The following is a 20,075-nucleotide window of genomic DNA, read 5'->3' as shown; positions in this document are numbered from 1 at the left end:
TTCTCTTTTGTCTTCCTTACTTGAAAAGGAAAATCTGGAATGAGTTTTGACATGATACATGTCTTTATTTATTTAGTGTAGGCAGGTGGTGGAGTGTATTGCCAATGCAACACAAAATTGCAATTTCAAAATCTAAAGGACCTTTAAAAACAGCACAAGATTTAGAAATAAAAAAAAGCCACATTGAACACAAGAATTATATCCCTTTTATGTAGAGGCACTAAAAACTTCAACTCTTGCATTTATTTACATGTGCCTAGCAAAGCAACCCACTCCAGTACTCTTGTCTGGCAAATCCCATGGATGGAGGAGCCTGGTAGGCTGCAGTCCGTGGGGTCGCTAGGAGTTGGACACGACTGAGCGACTTCACTTTCACTTTTCACTTTCATGCATTGGAGAAGGAAATGGCAACCCACTCCAGTGTTCTTGCCTGGAGAATCCCAGGGACGGGAGAGCCTGGTGGGCTGCTGTCTCTGGGGTTGCACAGAGTCGGACACGACTGAAGCGACTTAGCAGCAGCAGCAAAAGTTGAAATGATGGTAAGCTCTCCTAAATTACATTCAATAAGGAATTACTTACTGACCTATCTGCCAGGACCTTGCTAGTAACTCATGATACAATAGTGAGAAAGTCACAGTCCAGCTCTAGTCTTATAGACTAGTGGAGGAATCACTGAAGTAAACATCAGTGACCACACCAGACCCAGAAGTATTTAAGATTAGTGAGCAGAAGACTATGAGAGACAATCCGGTGACAAAACTTAATTCAACCTGAGAAAATAAGTCAAGATACTTCAAAGATAGTCTTCAAAATTGGAAAACTAAAGACTAATTTATGCATCTGGTGGTTGGGATAGGAAGGAGATCTCAGATCTGGAGTCTTGAGATGCATGTTCAGAAAACTGCCAGGGTCATGCTTAAGCAAAATTGTGATGGAGAACACAGAGGAGGATTCAATCAGCAGTGAACTGCAGCAGGTAAGCTGCGAGGGCATATGGCACTTACAGTTATTTCAGATGGAAATAAGTAGGAGTGGCTTATGCTTTGAAAATGATCACTCTGCCTGAAGAATGGAAAATGAGTTGTGGATAGGAGACATCTGATTCAGGGTGTTGCTGAGATAAGAAGTGATGGAGTCTTCACTTGACATATATGGAATTCAACTCATGAGATTTGATGACTGATGGATAGTTGGTGAGAGTAGTCCTGGACCAACATATCAGTTCCTGGCTTGGCAAGGTGGTGCTGTTCACTGAAATATAGAATATGGGAGTAAAGGCTCATTGAGTGGGTGGTGGAAAGGAAGATGAGGTTAATTTTTGATGCAAGTAGAGAAGTCACAGTGTCTGTCTATGTGCTGTGTGTATGTGTATATATACTCAGGAAGAAGACTTAAAATACAGGTTTGAGTAGCATGTCATATCGTGGGCTTCCCTTGTGGCTCAGCTGGTAAAGAATCCACTTGCAATGCAGGAGACCCCAGATTGATTCCTGGGTAGGGAAGATCTACTGGAGAAGGGATAGGCTACCCACTCCAGTATTCTTGGGCTTCCCTTGTGGCTCAGCTGGTAAAGAATCCACCTGCAATGTGGGAGACCTGGGCTCAATCCCTGGATTGGGAAGATCCCCTGGAGAAGGAAAAGGCTACCCACTCCGGTATTCTGGCCTGGAGAATTCCATGGATACAGTCCATGGGGTCACAAAAAGTCAGACACGACTGAGTGACTTTCACTTTCAGCATGTCATATCAGGGCTTCAGATATGGACTTGGGAGACAACAATATATAGATGATACTTGAAATTATGAGCATGAAGAGAAAGCCTGGAAAATATAATCTGAGCACAGAGGAGGACTAACATGGAACTATCAGGTTAATCAGCATTTAAGAGATGTACAAAGAAAGGAGTAGGCAATTCACTTACAAAGCAGAGAGGTGGGGAGAATAAATATTTCTGAAATAGAACAAAACACAGAGTGAGGAAATGCTAAATTGTGTGAAATGTTTAATAATAGGGCAAAATTATGAATTTTTCTCCTAGAATCCTGAATAATTATACTGTAGAAATTTATATGTTTATTGGGCCTTTTCTCTTTGAATATGTGAAAAATCTTGCTTTCCTTGTATCTTCTTTAAAAGCATAGGTACATTGTTGGTCCCTGGTCTGTGATTCTTTTCACCCTACATTCTTCAGTTACTTCGTACAGTCTTTGTGTTTTCATCTCTCGAAGTTATATTGCAGAAATTAAAAGTAGTTCAAAAGAACTTTACTGTTAATAAATCAAATATAAAGGACTATTTTGAATAATCAACTTCATATGATTTCTATTTTTCAGCTTCACTGAATTATTATTTATAATATGAAGTTCAAGTGTTCTGAACTTGAGTATACTGTTCATTGTGAATATCACCCTGAAATCGTATGTTTCACTTGTAAAAGCAAATTAAGATGAATTAACAGGGAAATCCACATACTACAGAAGAAAGAACACTGCACTCAGCAGCAGGATATTTGAGTTCCAGTTTCTAACAACAAATTACTGTATTTCCTCATACATATACCTTAACTTTCTTGAGTCCAAATAATGTGATTTGGAAAATAATGATCTCCAGTGTCCCTTCGGTTTTAAAATCCGGTGTTTTCAGTTTATCTCAACAAACAGCACAAAGTTTCCATTCAGTGATAAAGGACAAGAATTTCATTCTCATGAAACTCTTGATTCTCATGAATTCTCATGAAACTCTCATGAAATTCTAATATTTAATATTTAATCTAATATTTCAGTTCTAACAGGCCTGAAATATTTGAATAAATTTTCATGACAATGTTCTGAATTGCATGAACATCATTAAACATAGGAATTCATATAGAGCATTTTTATGTTGCTTCTAACTTTGCAGTGGTTTTCCTCCCACTTATGTGCCTGCTCTTTTTAAAAAAAGTTTTTTTCTTTCAAGATATAGCATGATTATAAGGGCTTAAACTGTTTGAACATGGTATAACTAGGGCAATAAACATACGTGCTTAGCTAGATATAGAAATGAGCAATTGTTCAGTTAAATATTTTCTAAAGACACTCCTCTGAAAGAGTAAATGAGCTGCCTTGGACTCATTTGTTAAGAGTTGTGGATAGTTAACCAATAGTTTCCAGTCATAAGAGGTAAACCTGGAAATCAAAGAACAGAGAAAAGAAAAAGGATGTTTCCAATTATGGACTCACCTGTTACAGCTGCCTGATCTCTAAGAGACATGTCAAGTGATGCTCCTTTGCCAGAATGTTAGTTTTCCCAAAGAATGAAGCTTTGTGCGTCCTTTGGATTTCCTGTATTTTCATCTCCATAATGGTTCAACAAGGAACCGGAGCCTTTCAGTGTGACAATGGGGTCTCCTTGCCTCTTGACAATGTGTGTGACTTCACAGATCAGTGTGGTGACATGAGTGATGAACAGCAATGTAAGTTTCCTTTCTCTCCTTCCTCTAAGTCCTGTCCACCTTTAATCCAGGGGCTGCTGAGTTGCCTGAGGAAGTTCAGTTAGATGCCTGATTCTGCACAGAGTTCATTTAAATGACTTCAGTATCAATCAGAAACTAAGACTCTTTTTCAGACATAAAGAGCAGACTTATGGACAAAGGTTGGGAACGGTGAGGGTGGGATGAATTGAGAGAGTAGCATTGAAGCATCATCAGTTCAGTTGCTCAGTCTTGTCCGACGTTTTGTGACCCCACGGTCTGCAGCATGCCAGGCTTTCCTGTCCATCACCAACTCTCGGAGCTTAATCAAACTCATGTCCATCAAGTTGGTGATGTAAAATAGATAGCCAGTGGAATGTTTCTGTATGATAACAGGTAACTCAAATCCGGTGGTCTGACAGTCTAGAGGGGTGGGATAGGATGGCAGAGGTAGGAGGGAGTTTCAAGAAGTAGGGCGAATACGTGTACCTATAGTTGATTCATGTTGATATGTGGCAGAAGACAACACAATATTACAAAGCAATTATCCTTCAGTTAAAAATAAATAAATTTAAAGAAACAGATCCACAAATAAAAACAACTCTACTTAAATGTTATCAAATTGCTAAGATTCCACTTGATGGGATGTATTTTGAATCAGTTTTTACTGAGTATCAAGAGGGAATGAAATGCAAAAAGGTAAGTTTAATGTTATCCGTGAAACAAGATTTTTAAAAAACTTAGTCATGCAGTTTTAAAATGCTGTGATGGAAATTATGAGCTTAAGTTGGAATATAGTTATGGGAATATTTAATATGAATTTAAGATTGAGGAGGTTTTATTTTTGCTTATATGATATTCCCACCAAGTAAGTTGGTACCTGTTGTACACAGAGCATAACTGATGAATATCCTTTGATTCTAAGGCAGAGGAAAAGAGGGGAAGCCTTAGAGAGTTCAGGGCCTTGATTTGGATCCTGGGTCAACCACCTACTAATTGTGTGATCTTGAACCTCCAGTTTGTTATAAGAAGTCATAAAATTAGATAAACTGATCTCCCTGGTGGGAAAATGCTCCTGATATAACATTAATAAAAAGTTCACTTAGGAAGATATGGGTAAAGGCATATATGTTTCTGTAGTTTCCATTACAGTATCACATCCTGAAAATAGAGTGCATTTCATCAATGGAACGAGTGCCATTCCTACAAGCAGCCACCTTTTATATACAACATTTTCATACAATTAAATGGGTCCATTATTGATTTGTAGTAACCCTCAGACACCTGGAGGCACTAAGTCTAGTATTTTAGAACAATTCAGTCAAACAGTTTCTGTTTTGTGTTCAGATACGATCTTAATTAGTGCTTACAGAATTCTTCATCTTCTACATAAAGCTCTACATATTTGCTTTGTTGGAATTTGTAAATTCAGTTGTTACTACAAAAAACAAGAAAAACTGGAAATCTTCTCTTTAGAAAGAAACAGGTGAGGGATTTTTCTCCTACAGTTTGTGATTACAATCAGGCTGTTAGGAACTATGAAACACAAAGTGCAACGAAAAAGGAGGATTCATTTATATTTGTCCAGTTTATCCAGAGAGGCCACCTGTGGACACACTGCCCTTTCTTTGGCTTGTCTGGCAGAAGCCATTACTATTCTTTGAGCAGCAAAGGGAAACCACTTGGCTAGTTTGACCAGAAGTGCAAAGTCCCTTCCATTAATAATCCCTCTGAAGCTTCCTTTAGCACGATTGCTCTGATAACATGAGTGGTTCTGCTTTGAGGAAAAGGTTAATGAGAAAGAAGGGGAGAGTTGCTGAGCAGGAAAGATCTGGCTGCATGAAAGATTCTAATAACCCCAGACTGAGAGAAGCATGAAGGAGCAGATCTGTCGAATAAACAGATTTCATTTTAAATGTTACCCTGGGGAAGTCACCTCTTGGCTTTTTCACTTTTCGTTTCTGAGAAGTTCCACTTTGGTATTTTATTTAAAATGGGATAGCTGTAGATAAAATTGACAATCACTTTTAAGCATGAGTTTCTTTTGTACACTAGAGGGAAAATATTGTGGAGGAATCATGATAGCAAAGCAGTTTTTCTCTTGAAAATTTGCAATACTAAACTTACAGACAAGATTTTTTTTTTTTCCTAAAGCTAACTTTATTATGATGGTTAAGCAATCACATTTTGGGGGAAAAAAGCAATTTGTGACCCTCATTAAAGTCCAAATAATGTAAGCTCTAGAGAATGGATTAATATAATTTTTTAAAATGAAATTGACATAGTTAAAATTCAGATGCAACTAATTCTATTAATAATGTTTTGAAAAATTTCTTATTTTACATGATGGTCCTATTTTCAGAATATTTAAACGTATTATTTTAACTCAGTATTTTTTTAAGATAGTAAATTTAGAAAGACTAAATCTTCAGAATGAAATAAATTCTGTATACATGATATTGAGCAAATAAATTTTGAGCAAGAAAAATAATTTTTAGGTGTAACAATGATATGTTTTTAATGTTGACAAGAACTTTCCTTTACTAGAATTTATTAATATCCTGAGCCAGGGAAATAAATGTTGTGGTACTGCTCTGCTGCTAAGTCACTTCAGTCGTGTCCAACTCTGTGCGACCCCATAGATGGCAGCCCACCAGGCTCCCCCATCCCTGGGATTCTCCAGGCAAGAACACTGGAGTGGGTTGCCATTTCCTTCTCCAATGCATGAAAGTAAAAAGTGAAAGTGAAGTCGCTCAGTCATGTCCAACTCTTAGCGACCCCATGGACTGCGGCCTACCAGGTTCCTCCGTCCATGGGATTTTCCAGGCAAGAGTACTGGAGTGGGGTGCCATTGCCTTCTCCGGTGGTACTGCTCTAGGTATTTTTAAATTATGTTTCTCATGTCACATTGTCTGCCTCCTTGCAGTACCCCATTGCCTGGTCTTCCTCATTCTATTAAATTTTTATTAGTTTAATTAAACTAAGCCATAGTTTCTCTTTTAGCAATCATGCAAAATTATTTGATGTCCGAAGGCTTTATTGTTTTATTTTTACTCAGCAACAAAACAGTAATGTTACTTATGTTGCTATCATTCAGATAATAAATCAACCATAAGATAATAAACTATACTATTGATACAATGTTGAGGTATATCCCATGCAGTGGGTCTCTACTACTGGAATACTGCCAGAAAATATTCTTAGATAATTACTTGAGCATACCTGAAGTTAGTTTTAACATGAACTGCTTAACATTTAAATATTAACTGTTTAACATTTAAACATTAACTGTTTAACACTTATGTTTAGAGCTAAATTTACTGTGACTGAAAAATGGAAAAATATATTCAGTTATATAATTTCTCTCATACTTACATGTCTTGCTTAAGAATACTTCCATTTGGTCTCTTTTGTTTACTTTGATATGATGAGATATATCATAAAGTTTTAAAGTATTACCTAACTTCTTTTGCAAACTTTTTGAATTTAGGAATTTTTCAAAAGGTATTTTCTTCATATAAATCATTGTATGTGAAATGTGTGAAAATTACCTCAGAGGTACATTCTGAAATTCTGAGAGGTGATAGTGTTTATTCAGATGATATTAAGTACAAACATTGTTTCTTCAGTAGGATGACATAAATTTCAACTACTTTTAAAAGTAATTGTAATTGTAGAAGTTCATTGAAGTATATGAAGATAAACATTAATAGAGTGAAATGTGAGTTTTCACGTGCAGTATTTATCTTACCACTACATTGAATGCAAAATGAATTTTCTCTATGCAAGAGCGATAACGTTCTATTAAAGGTCCCATATTCACCATTACAGACAGCGGTGAAAAGTGATAAGATCTTTTCGCCAAACTGCGGCTCTGAAGTAGAGAATTGTTTGTAAGCAGCTATATAACCTTTATAATACTCATGTAATATTACTGCAGGCTTGAGTAAATGCCACACATAGTCAGTATTTCTGTAGAAATCACCAGACAATTAGATAGAGAGAATTCCTTTGAATTTTGGTAATCTTGAGTAACATATTACAGTTAAAATAATGATTTGGAAATCTTTTTTTCACGTGTCACTGATGGTATCTGTGTCAAATTCTTGCCGAAGATGTGCTTAATGGCTTGAGATTAAAGGCAACTATATGACAAGAGTCCAACCTAAGTAACATTAGATAATTCTGGTGTGAGCTATGGAACTTCTTACTCCATTTGCTATCACATACCTTTCTGAATTAGGATTTTTCCTATTTTTGTCTCACTGAAACTATTAAAATTAATTTAGTGTGAAGTATAAACATTTCCCTGATAAAAATTAATTAATGGTTTCAAATTGCCCAGCCAAATAATAGCACTCTTTCATGGAAATTTACTTTTGAGGATAATTAAAATTTACTTTTATTTAATTGGAATATTTTGAACATATTTTTATCCTTTGCAGGAACTGGCCATTAATTTTTAAATATGAGAGTAAGGGAGATAATTCTTTGTGAAAAATTTTTATATGCTATCTGCATGAGGGAAATCATCTAAACATTAAAATGTATGTAAAATTTTGTGACCATGTAATACATAGCTTTCCTCAAAAAGTAATGAGATAAAAACACTTAATCTTGGACTAGAAGGAAATTAACCTTAACACACTAATGGCTATATATGGAAAATCGACAGCTAACATTATACTCAATGGTGACAGACTAAAAGTTCTTTCTTTAAGATCTGGAACAAGATAAGATGCCCTTTTTAATCACTTCTGTCAGCATAGCACTAGAAGTCCCAGCCAGAGCAATTGGACAATAAAAAGAAATTAAAGCCATTAAAACTGGATATGAACACAAAAAATTATCTCTGTTCACAGAAAATGTGATCTTAAATGTAGACAATCCTAAAAAGTCTATGAAAAAAATGTTAGAACAAAGAAACAAATTAAGACACGACTGAAGCAACTTAGCAGCAGCAGCCAGATTCAAAATCAACATACAAATGTTAACTGCATTTTGTACACAATGAACAATCTAAAAAGGAAATTAAGAAAAAATTCCATTCATAAAAGGGTAAAACAAAATAAAATACCTAGGAATAAACATAACCAAGGATATGAAATCTAAAAATTGTTGGCTGGAAGAAATTAAAGAAGACCCAAATAAATGCAAAGGCATTTCATATTCAGGGATTGGAAGAATTAAGAGTGTTTAGATGTTAGTAGTACCCAAGTATCCTCCAGCAGATGAATGAATAAATAAGATGTGCTGGATACATACAATGGAATATTGTTCAGATTTAAAAAGGAAGGACATTCTGACACATGCTACAACATGGATGGACCTTGAGGGCAATTATATTAAGTGAAATAAACCAATCACAAAAGGACAAATATTTTATTCCACTTTTATGAGGTACCTAGAGTAGTCAAGTTTATAGACAGAAAGTAGAATGGTGGTTTTGAGGGGCTGAGGGGAGGGAGGATGAAAAGTTTTAGTTGGGGGAAATGAAACAGTTGTGAACTTGGAGGGTGATGATGGTTGCATATTAGTGTGAATGTATTTGTTACCACAGAGCTATATACTTAAAATGATGCATTTTATGTATGTCTTAGCACAATTTTTTAAGAAAAGCAGGATTTATCATTAAGGAAAGACTACAACTCTGCCTCATAGAACTTTCAAGAGGGAAAAAATGTGCATTATTAATATAGGCCCAGGCAAAACTGTGAAATAAATGCCTTCTACCTCTCCTTTTAAAAAATTTCCTAATTCTTATATTTTCTGTTTTCTAAGAACTTCATTATTGTGATGACCATTCATACTAAGTTAATCCTGAATTCTGCATCAATTTCTTCACCATTAACCACTATTAAATTTTTTTAAATTCCTTTCCATTTTCTCAGAAGCATGCCCTATGTTAACTATCACTTGAGGATATTTAAAAAAATATTTTCCCCAATTACGGTGTTAATGATCACATCTCTGAATGGCTCTGCAGTAAAATTTTAATGAGAGAATCTGGCATGGTGGAAGCCAATTCAGAAGATAACTCGGGTCTTCCAAGCAACCTCAAAGAACAACATAGAGACAGTCTCTCTTTGATGATAGTACACTTGACCTGTGGTATCACAAAATTAAAAGCAAAATGAGGAATTTCTCAAGTTAGAAAGCTCAGGAACATGATTCTCTGGATAAGTTCCTGCGTCCATTCCTTCTGGTTCCATATCCAGTCCAACCGCAGCATTGCTATAATAGCAGATAAATCTCCACACAGATTTTACTATAGCAAGTACTGTCAGATTTGAATGTAGTTGGGTGGCATATGAGATTATAAAATGCAAATCAACCACAATTCAAGAAAAATTGTTCAAATGGCTTAAAATGCCCAGTTCTGTATTGGGAGAAAAATGAGTACTTAGAAAATTTTCTGATGGATTTTTTGAATAACCCAGCAGTTATGAGACGTTCATGATTGCTTCTTTTTAATAAGAATGAGTTGAAAAATGTATGCTCATTAGATTCATGCTGTAACGAAAAGAACCCCTGTTGAGACTATTCAGAAATAAAAATGTTTTATTTAGCTACTTTGTAGCTCTAACAGTTCAGAATACATCATCATTATCCTTGTTTATTAAAGAGAACAAAAACATTGAAAACAAACATCAACTAAGTAATTTTAACGCAAGGTAATTTCTTGGTATTTAAAAACTGACACCTATGTGAGAATGTGAGTATATTTCATACACATAATTGTTGAAATACAGTGATAAAATTACTTTTGTGAATATTTTGTAATCAGAAATAGATCATTGGAAACATTGCTTGGAGCTGAAAGAGACTTAAACAGATACATATTTATGCAGGCTATTGCATAGCTATTTGAATGACACACATTTATATACAAATAGCATATAATTTAGTTCATTTTCTGTTCAACTAGACTCTTGGATCAGTAGGAGTCCATGAGGTAATAACTCAGATATTTCAGCAATTCTAACCATTGTAAAGGCCTTAAGGCAATTGTAAATTTAATCATAGTATGATTCATAGACTAATCAAGTTCCTTAGTTTTTAGGCAGAAGGACATTGTTTCTACCTGGAAATATTGGTTTCCTCAGGTTGAGTAGAAACTGTGACCGACCTTTAAATCTAGGTATTTGGTAAAAATGGGTTAGTGGATTAACAATAAGACCTTAGAGTTTTAAGAATTCAGGTTTTGGAGTCAAAAAAGACCTGGGTTCCTCTTTTGGCCCCAGCATTCACTTGCTGCCTGCTTTGTAAGGTTGTTCTAAAGATTAAACTGTTGGAAGTAGAAAGCCTATCACTGACCTTCCTCAGTAAATTGTACCTAGAATATTCCTGTTAATATTACAGAATACAGCTGCTTTGTAAAATCTTTCAATAAGGAATCTAGGACTAAAATTAATAAAACAGACCATTGGTAGTAAAGCAGGTTTAGCTAATGTTGTTTAAAAGTGTCATTTCTAAATTGGCTCTTAGTACTCACATGGATGATCGCAAGAACATGCACCAGATGTATTACTAAGTAATATTTTGACCAAAATATGATTAAATAAAAATTAGGTTTTTGTGACTGGGTTGCCAAGCACTGTCTTATCTATTAGTCCAAATAAGCACTGTGGCTAATGCAACCAGTCAGGACAAGAACAAACTTGTCAAAGGAAAATCACCGTTACTAAGAGCTGCAACCCAGGGATGGTGTATTTGTGGTTGAATTAACCTGTTTAATTTTAGAGTGGCATTTGCGGATGTTGGAATAAAGACCACTCTGGATGATTATCACGAGCAACCAGGTGTCCAAATCCTTTTCTTTCTCCCAAGCCTGTTGGATCACTTGTACCCAGAGAAAATGGAAAAAAAAAAAAAAAAAGCCGGAAAATACTCTTTTTTGTGTGATTAAAATACATTGTATCATTAGATCTTCATAGAAATCATTCAAGGGAGAAAGGACAGGATGTCAGTATTTTAGTTTCATAGATGGAAAAAAAGGGCTTAGTGTGATTAAATGGTTTAGCTAGGCCCTCCGTTAGTAAGAGACAAAATCAGGACTAGGTCCTCAGTCTTATGACCTCATGTGTGGCATTCTGTCTGTATGACCACACTGGTTTTTACGTGTGGGGATTTATTTGAATGTCATGTCCAGAAAACCTTTGCATCGATAAAGTAGACTGAAATTGTGAAAAACTATCCAGCTGTTAATCTCTATTTTTCATTTGTTCCTAAGCTTTCTTTTTTCATGTAATTGTATTATTTCTTAAGAAGACACATAGGGTTTTGGAAGCTAATTTCTTTTCTCTCTTATTAGGCTCGGATTATGAAAGATGTGATTTTGAGGATGGGCCCTGTAGTATGATACGAGATCAGAGTCTGCGACTTGGCTGGACAAAGAGGAATGGGCTGATCAGCCAGTCACCTCCATTTTATGATCACAATGGTGATGTGTCTGGTAAATGCTTTGAACTTTATTATTCATTTTTGTCAAATGGTTGGTTAGGACCATAAAATCTTGGCTGATATTTAGAGATTATGATTATAATGTTTAATTTGATATCTTCTTTAAGCATATTCAAGATGTTTGTGATTCTAAAGTGTCATATTGTTGTTGTTATCTGGTTGCTAAGTCATGTCTGACTCTTCGCAATCTCATGGACTGTAGCCTATCAAGCTCCTTTATCCATGGGATTCTCCAGGCAAGAATACTGGAGTGGGTTGCCATTTCCTTCTGCAGGGGATCTTCCCGACCCAGGGATCAAACCGATGTCTCCTGTCTTGCAGGTGGATTCTTTACCACTGAGCCACTCAGTATCTAAAATGTCATATTAGATACTTATAATTGGGTTCCTGATCTCCCAAAGGACTATCTAGATAATTGGGATTTTCTAGCTATTTTGACTCTATCTGAAAACTGTGAAATTTAAATGTGACAATCCTACATAAATTAATTTGTCAAATATCTTTGCTTTTGGCTCAACTGATTGTAGTAATGCTCATTTTCTTTGACTGCCTAGAAAGCACTGATGGGTTGACCACTGGCCTTTGAGTTGGATCTGGACCCAGATATTTATTTGTTTTATTTGTTAGCTAATGAACTCCATTCATTCACCATTTTATACCAGGCAATTAAGATATTTTAGGGAACAGAAATTGACCCTGTGCCTGCTTTCATCCGATGGCCTTATACATGATATGGAAAGAGGTAATCTTTTGCCTGGCATAACTAATTGAAGGCTGGTGATTTTTTAAAGTTTGTACTTCTCTCAAATAAATACAATTGAATGCTATATATGAATGTTTCTCTGAAGATAACTTTTTCTTTTTGGCTGCACCGTGCAACTTGTGGGATCTTAGTTCCCCAACCAGGGATCGAACCTGGGTCCATGGCACTGAATGCCCAAGTCTCAACCACTGGACCACCAGAGAATTACCTGCTTAGAGATAATTTAGAGCAATTGCATATTAATTTTTGGAAATGTTTACATAAATAGTATACATGTGGTTGGAATCCCAGCACTGACACTTACTAACTATATAATCTTGAGCAATTTACTTTGTTAAGACTTGGTTTACTCAATTCTAAAATCTATCTTGGATCAGATTTAAGAGCTAAATAAGATATTTTGAGTAGAATTTGTCATAAACTATCTGATACAAAGCTGGATGGCAAGAATACACAGAAGAACTGTACAAAAAAGATCTTCACAACCAAGATAATCACGATGGTGTGATCACTGACCTAGAGCCAGACATCCTGAAATGTGAAGTCAAGTGGGCCTTAGAAAGCATCACTACAAACAAAGCTAGTGGAGGTGATAGAATTCCAGTTGAGCTCTTTCAAATCCTGAAAGATGATGCTGTGAAAGTGCTGCACTCAATATGCCAACAAATTTGGAAAATTCAGCAGTGGCCACAGGACTGGAAAAGGTCAGTTTTCATTCCAATCCCAAAGAAAGGCAATGCCAAAGAATGCTCAAACTACCGCACAATTACACTCATCTCACACGCTAGTAAAGTAATGCTCAAAATTCTCCAAGCCAGGCTTCAGCAATACGTGAACCGTGACCTTCCTGATGTTCAAGCTGGTTTTAGAAAAGGCAGAGGAACCAGAGATCAAATTGCCAACATCCGCTGGATCATGGAAAGAGCAAGAGAGTTCCATAAAAACATGTATTTCTGCTTTATTGACTATGCCAAATCCTTTGACTGTGTGGATCACAATAAACTGTGGGAAATTCTTCAAGAGATGGGAATACCAGACCACCTGACCTGCCTCTTGAGAAATCTGTATGCAGGTCAGAAAGCAACGGTTAGAACTGGACATGGAACAACAGACTGGTTACAAATAGGAAAAGGATTATGTCAAGGCTGTATATTGTCACCCTGCTTATTTAACTTATCTGCAGAGTACATCATGAGAAATGCTGGACTGGAAGAAGCACAAGCTGAAATCAAGATTCCCAGGAGAAATATCAATAATCTCAGATATGCAGATGACACTACCCTTATGGCAGAAAGTGAAGAGGAACTTAAAAGCCTCTTGATGACAGTGAAAGTGGAGAGTGAAAAAGTTGGCTTAAAGCTCAACATTCAGAAAACAAAGATCATGGCATCCGGTCCTATCACTTCATGGGAAATAGATGGGGAAACAGTGGAAACAGTGTCAGACTTGATTTTTTTGGGCTCCAAAATCACTGCAGATGGTGACTGCAGCCATGAAATTAAAAGACGCTTACTCCTTGGAAGGAAAGTTATGACCAACCTAGATAGCATATTGAAAAGCAGAGACATTACTTTGTCAACAAAGGTTCGTCTAGTCAAGGCTATGGTTTTTCCTGTGGTCATGTATGGATGTGAGAGTTGGACTGTGAAGAAGGCTGAGCGCCGAAGAATTGATGCTTTTGAAGTGTGGTGTTGGAGAAGACTCTTGAGAGTCCCTTGGACTGCAAGGAGATCCAACCAGTCCATTCTGAAGGAGATCAGCCCTGGGATTTCTTTGGAAGGAATGATGCTAAAGCTGAAACCCCAGTACCTTGGCCACCTCATGCGAAGAGTTGACACTTTGGAAAAGACTCTGATGCTGGGAGGGATTGGGGGAGGGGGAGAAGGGGACGACAGAGGATTAGATGGCTGGATGGCATCACTGACTCAATGGACGTGAGTCTGGGTGAACTCCGGGAGTTGGTGATGGACAGGGAGGCCTGGTGTGCTGCGATTCATGGGGTCGCAAAGAGTCGGACACGACTGATCGACTGAACTGAAATGAATTGAATAATTTTGGTTTTCCTAGGTTTAACTCTCATGTAAGTAAAATGTTTATCTTCCTTGACTTTGATGACAAAAATAAGTTTTAAAAAAGAATTTTTGACCATTGTTAGGAAAAAGCCAACTTTTTCACCACCACCCTTGCTCCCTCCCCCCCAAGAAAAGACCAGCTTCACAGACAGGACCAGTGATTCACGGCAACACATAAAAGTTTTATTGTGAATTCAGTTGAACTATATGGTGACACTGAATCTGGTTCCCAGACTTTAGCCACTGTAATACCATTTCCCTTTTAGAACCTCCCCACCATTTCTTCCTTGTACTTTACAAGATTTTTTGCAGTATACTTTTACTTACCGCAGTCTCCATCATGGGCAGAAGACTTGATACTTTGATTTTATGTCATATGTAGCTCTTACTCTTTCTTGCTTGCCTCTTCATCTGAAAGTTAGACAACATCAGAATCTCTGCCTCTTTTCTGTTCTCCTCCTTTTTATCCCTCTTTCTTTCCTTCCTTCTGCCTATTTTCTCATTTTGCCATGCTAATTTTTTGATAGCCTAGTCAAGAGATAACGTGGGATCATTTATATCAAAATTGAGATGTTATATAGGCAGACACTGTTTTCATCTGTATCACTTGGTTTGACTCCAGATCTCTGGAGTCAGACTCATTGGGTTTGAACCCTGGCCCTGCTAGCCTGCTTACTATGTTGTTTCAGTGTCCTCATCTGTAAAATGGAAATAATAATATAAGCCAAAAAGGGAAAAGGAGGCAAAATTTTGATTAGCATAGTAATGAAAGGCTAGTGATTTTAATAATAGTGATGTGTCTCGTAACTACAACTAAATGTTAAAATATGAGTTTTTCCCTAGAGATAATTTTAAATAAGCAAATGTTTTGCCTTCAGATATAAAGTGTTGAAAATGTTTATAGAAAAATAGCTATGCTGAAATCTTGTCTTAATTCAAAAATCCTTATTTCGTGAGTTTTAATAAAATTTTTGATTAATTTACACTTGAAATAATTTGCCAGTGCTCCAGATTAAGTTTCATCATGTAATCAATGCCTAGAGAAGTTTTCTGAGCTAATTTTGAAAATCTGTTAGAACATTAAAAGCATCACTGGGCTGATGTTTGACGTCTACTAAAGCTTGAAGCAGAGTGATTAAGATGTAGTACTGATTTTTAAAAGTATATAACATTGCGATTTGATAAAATAATATTATTACAAAAATTCAAATACATCTTTGCAATTACAGTAACACTCTTTTAAAAGGATGGACTATAACAATTTTTCTTATAAGTATAAAATTTTTTCTCATAACTCATAAATGAGTTTTTCTTTTAATTCTTATAAATATATAAGTATAGAATAATTCTAGAGTTCAACTAATAGTAAAGGTGATACATGAGGCTTTTAAAATGTATAATTATCTGTAATCTTAAACAGTATAGGTTTATCAAAGATAAAAAATTATGAAAAGTTAATATTTCTTTTTATACCAGATTATTTTCCTTATTTGAATGTTTAAAATTAGGTTTAAATGAAATTATAAGAACTTTTGTTATTTTAACCAGTTGTTAAACCAATTGTTAAGTTGTTAAAATGGGTCTAAAGTCCATATACTGTATTTTGAAACACACTATTAAACAGCATCCAGTCTTCCCATTTTGTCCTAGGAAAGTATGATCATAGTCTAGAACTGAAATCCCTTTGCTGTTCTCCACAGACACACCTGCAGGATCCATTTCCAGAGCATTCTTTGGGCTTCGGGATTGTTGGGCAGTTTTAGTCAGTCTGTTGTTGGCCCCAGATGTTATATACTGTTCCAGGCCACTATAAAGTTAAAATACTTGCCAGTTGTTGTTTTCAACACATGCCTACTATGAGGAGTCTATTTGCATTGGGCAATTTTAGACAGCCTTATAAGTGATGGCTTTCAGGAAACATGTGTGCTCAGGCACGTCCAACTCTTTGCTAGCCCATGAATTGTATAGCCCACCAGGCTCCTCTGTCCATGGGATTCTCCAGGCAAGAATACTAGAGTGCATTGCCATTTCCTTTGCTATCAGGAAACATCAGTAAAGTCAAATAATGATAATTATTTGGTAATGAGGCTTGAAAGAGTTTTAGCTTCATTCTGCTCATTCCTATGGTTGCCATACTGCACCAGGAATGTAGGCTGCCACCCTTATGGCAGAAAGTGAAGAGGAACTAAAAAGCCTCTTGATGAACATGAAAGAGGAGAGTGAAGAAGTTGGCTTAAAACTCAACATTCAGACAACGAAGATCATGACATCTGGTCCCATCACTTCATGGGAAATAGATGGGGAAATAGTGGACACAGTGTCAGACTTTATTTTTTTGGGCTCCAAAACCACTGCAGATGGTGACTGCAGCCATGAAATTAAAAGATGCTTACTCCTTGGAAGGAAAGTTATGACCAACCTAGATAGCATATTCAAAAGCAGAGACATTACTTTGTCAACAAAGGTTCGTCTAGTCAAGGCTATGGTTTTTCCTGTGGTCATGTATGGATGTGAGAGTTGGACTGTGAAGAAGGCTGAGCGCCGAAGAATTGATGCGTTTGAAGTGTGGTGTTGGAGAAGACGCTTGAGAGTCCCTTGGACTGCAAGGAGATACAACCAGTCCATTCTGAAGGAGATCAGTCCTGGGTATTTTTTGGAAAGAATGATGCTAAAGCTGAAACTCCAGTACTTTGGCCACCTCATGCGAAGAGTTGACTCATTGGAAAAGACTCATGCTGGGAGGGATTGGGAGCAGGAGGAGAAGGGGATGACAGAGGATGAGATGGCTGGCTGGCATCACTGACTAGATGGATGTGAGTTTGAGTGGACTCCGGGAGATGGTGATGGACAGGGAGGCCTGGCATGCTGCGATTTAAGGGGTCACAAAGAGTCGGACACGACTGAACGACTGAAATGAACTGAACTGAACTGATGGCGCTTGAGAGTGGGCAATGGGAATGTTACTAAGTCACTTCAGTCATGTCCGACTCTGTGCGACCTCATAGAGGATATCTCACCAGGCTCCCCTGTCCCTGGGATTCTCCAGGCAAGAACACTGGAGTGGGTTGCCCTTTCCTTCTCCAATGCATGAAAGTGAAAAGTGAAAGTGAAGTTGCTCAGTCGTGTCCGACCCTCAGCGACCCCATGAACTGCAGCCTTCCAGGCTCCTCCGTCCATGGGATTTTCCAGCCAAGAGTACTGGAGTGGGGTGCCAACAATGGGAATAGGGCAAATTAAAAAAAAAAAGCCTAAAATTTATTGAAATTCATTGTTTTGTTTTGTTTTTTAAACTGAGATTCAGTTATCTATTGAATAAAATTCTCCAGTTCTCTAAATTTTATTATGGTCATTCTGCCAGTATTTTCTTTGCTTTTATGGAGGAAAAAATTTTCAGAGATCTTTACATTGGCAATTTTGTTAATATCATCCTCATTTTTTTTGTTATGTTTAATGATTTCCTAAAGTAATTCACCTAGCCCTTTATCACTGAAGCAGACTTAAATCGATATGGCAAGATTTATTTACACACTGCTAGCAACTATATGGGAGTACTGTTTGAGAGTATCCTTTGACACAGTTTTAGCAAATATTATGTGGCAATGTTGACTTGTGAATTTAATGAACAGGAATGAGCCTAAACTTGATTCAATAGAAATGGAATTTAATAAATAGAAATTATCATCTTGAAGGAGTTCGTATGCAAGACGCTATTTCACCTCTGTTATCTGAACTGAGCCATATTTCTGTCACAGATGAACCCACTTTTTCTTTTCCAAAGTTTCAGTATTCTAACCTTTGCCTCATGCCTTGGAGCTTGTCACAATGATCCATTCCTGCAGCCTGAATTTTTTTGGATAGTATCTCACTGTTAAAATACTCAAGTTTTTGAGTTCCTTTAAATGCATAGGTTGCTATGCAGGAGCAATAGGATTTATATTTATTCTGCTTGAATTCATTACTATTAATCACTTAGAACTTGGAAAATGGAGAAAAGGCAAGACTGCCTATCAGTCATTGAAGAAAGTGAGACCGAATATTCTACCTTATCTTTTCTGAGGATCAAGGTTGGTGGAATTCACTGCCAAAATTATTGAATTTAGCCCTCAAAAACTTGATTCATGGTTTTTATTGCTTTCATATTTTATATACTTTTTTGTCATCAATCTTAAGTTTATGTTGGAGTTTTACTCCTATACTTACCCAGCAACTAGGAAGAAAAACCCCTTTAATGTAAACATTTGAGATTATAAATGATATCATGTCATCTTATTTTGCAATGTCATTAATCCTTATTTCATAATTTTAATAGTTAACAACTTCATCACAGGGTTATTTTAAATATGTTTTAAAAATATGCTATGCAGTTGCTTTTATGGATGCAAGCATAAAATGGGAATTTATGAATCAGATAAATCAGTTCAGTTCAGTTGGTAAGTTGTGTCCAACTCTTTGCAACCCCATGCACTGCAGTATGCTTGGCTTCTCTGTCCATCACCAACTCCCAGAGCTTGCTCAAATTCGTGTCCATCGAGTTGGTGATGATGAATACACGGAAACAAATATGGTAGAGATAAATAGATGACGTGTGATGATGACAATGATGTGTGTATATGTGATATGATACTACTAGTCTCCCTCAAGGACTAAGAATGGTATGTGGATAGGACATTGAGAACCTTTTAAAAAAAAAATCAGCTTCGTAAGTCCCTTCTTGATGGTGAAAGCCAGTGGCAAGAAAGGGTACCAGATGAGGAAATGGGCTTGTGGAAAAACTTTTGCTGCCAGGGATCTGCTTTTTTCTTTTTTAATCATAAACTTGATAACTAAAGCCCCAGGGAAAGCAAGAGAACTTGCTATACTTTGATATTCTCCAAGGAATATCTCCAGCTATGAATTAAAGAAATTCTATGCTGATAGGGAGCAATGTAAAATTGAGCATGCAAAAAGAGTTTATGTACGCATAACTGATTTACTTTGCCTTTGGACACCTGAAGCTAACACAACATTGTGAATCAACTATATTCCAATAAAAATGTTTTAAAAATTGTGTGTGTATTAAAAAAATACTTGCTATTGTCACTAAATTAGAATGAAAAGTTAAAAAGATATTGCTATATTGGATGTATTTTGAACACTTTTTTACCCCATGAAAAGAAAGCTTGTTGCTAGAACAAATGCCAAAGGATCTTAAGTTGTTTCTGAATTTAAACTTTACTTTTTGTGATAACCTGAAGATTATCATTTAATTTTGGACACAATACAGAATAATTCAGTGTCATAAAATGTACTAAACGACAGTTCTTATTTATAACACACCTAACTTAAATA

The 20,075-nt window shown here is 36.4% G+C and overlaps 1 protein-coding gene across 7 annotated transcripts in view; it reads left to right on the top strand.

Moving 5' to 3' along the window:
- MALRD1 (MAM and LDL receptor class A domain containing 1) overlaps positions 1 to 20,075 on the top strand; it is a 743,525-nt gene that overhangs the window by 173,066 nt on the left and 550,384 nt on the right. For 6 of the 7 annotated variants that reach the window (XM_044928177.2, XM_044928178.2, XM_044928176.2 and 3 more), the window contains one exon: positions 11,764 to 11,904. In XM_044928177.2, coding sequence (XP_044784112.2) covers positions 11,808 to 11,904 — 97 coding nt within the window. In that variant the 5' untranslated portion in view covers positions 11,764 to 11,807. Of the gene's footprint in view, positions 1 to 3,259; positions 3,453 to 11,763; positions 11,905 to 20,075 lie in introns of those variants that run through there. The other variant, XM_025264439.3, reaches the window with a different exon arrangement.

The sequence above is a fragment of the Bubalus bubalis genome, chromosome 14, assembly GCF_019923935.1.
Source record: "Bubalus bubalis isolate 160015118507 breed Murrah chromosome 14, NDDB_SH_1, whole genome shotgun sequence".
Taxonomy (NCBI): domain Eukaryota; kingdom Metazoa; phylum Chordata; class Mammalia; order Artiodactyla; family Bovidae; genus Bubalus; species Bubalus bubalis.
This window is presented reverse-complemented; position numbering and strand designations above follow the sequence as displayed.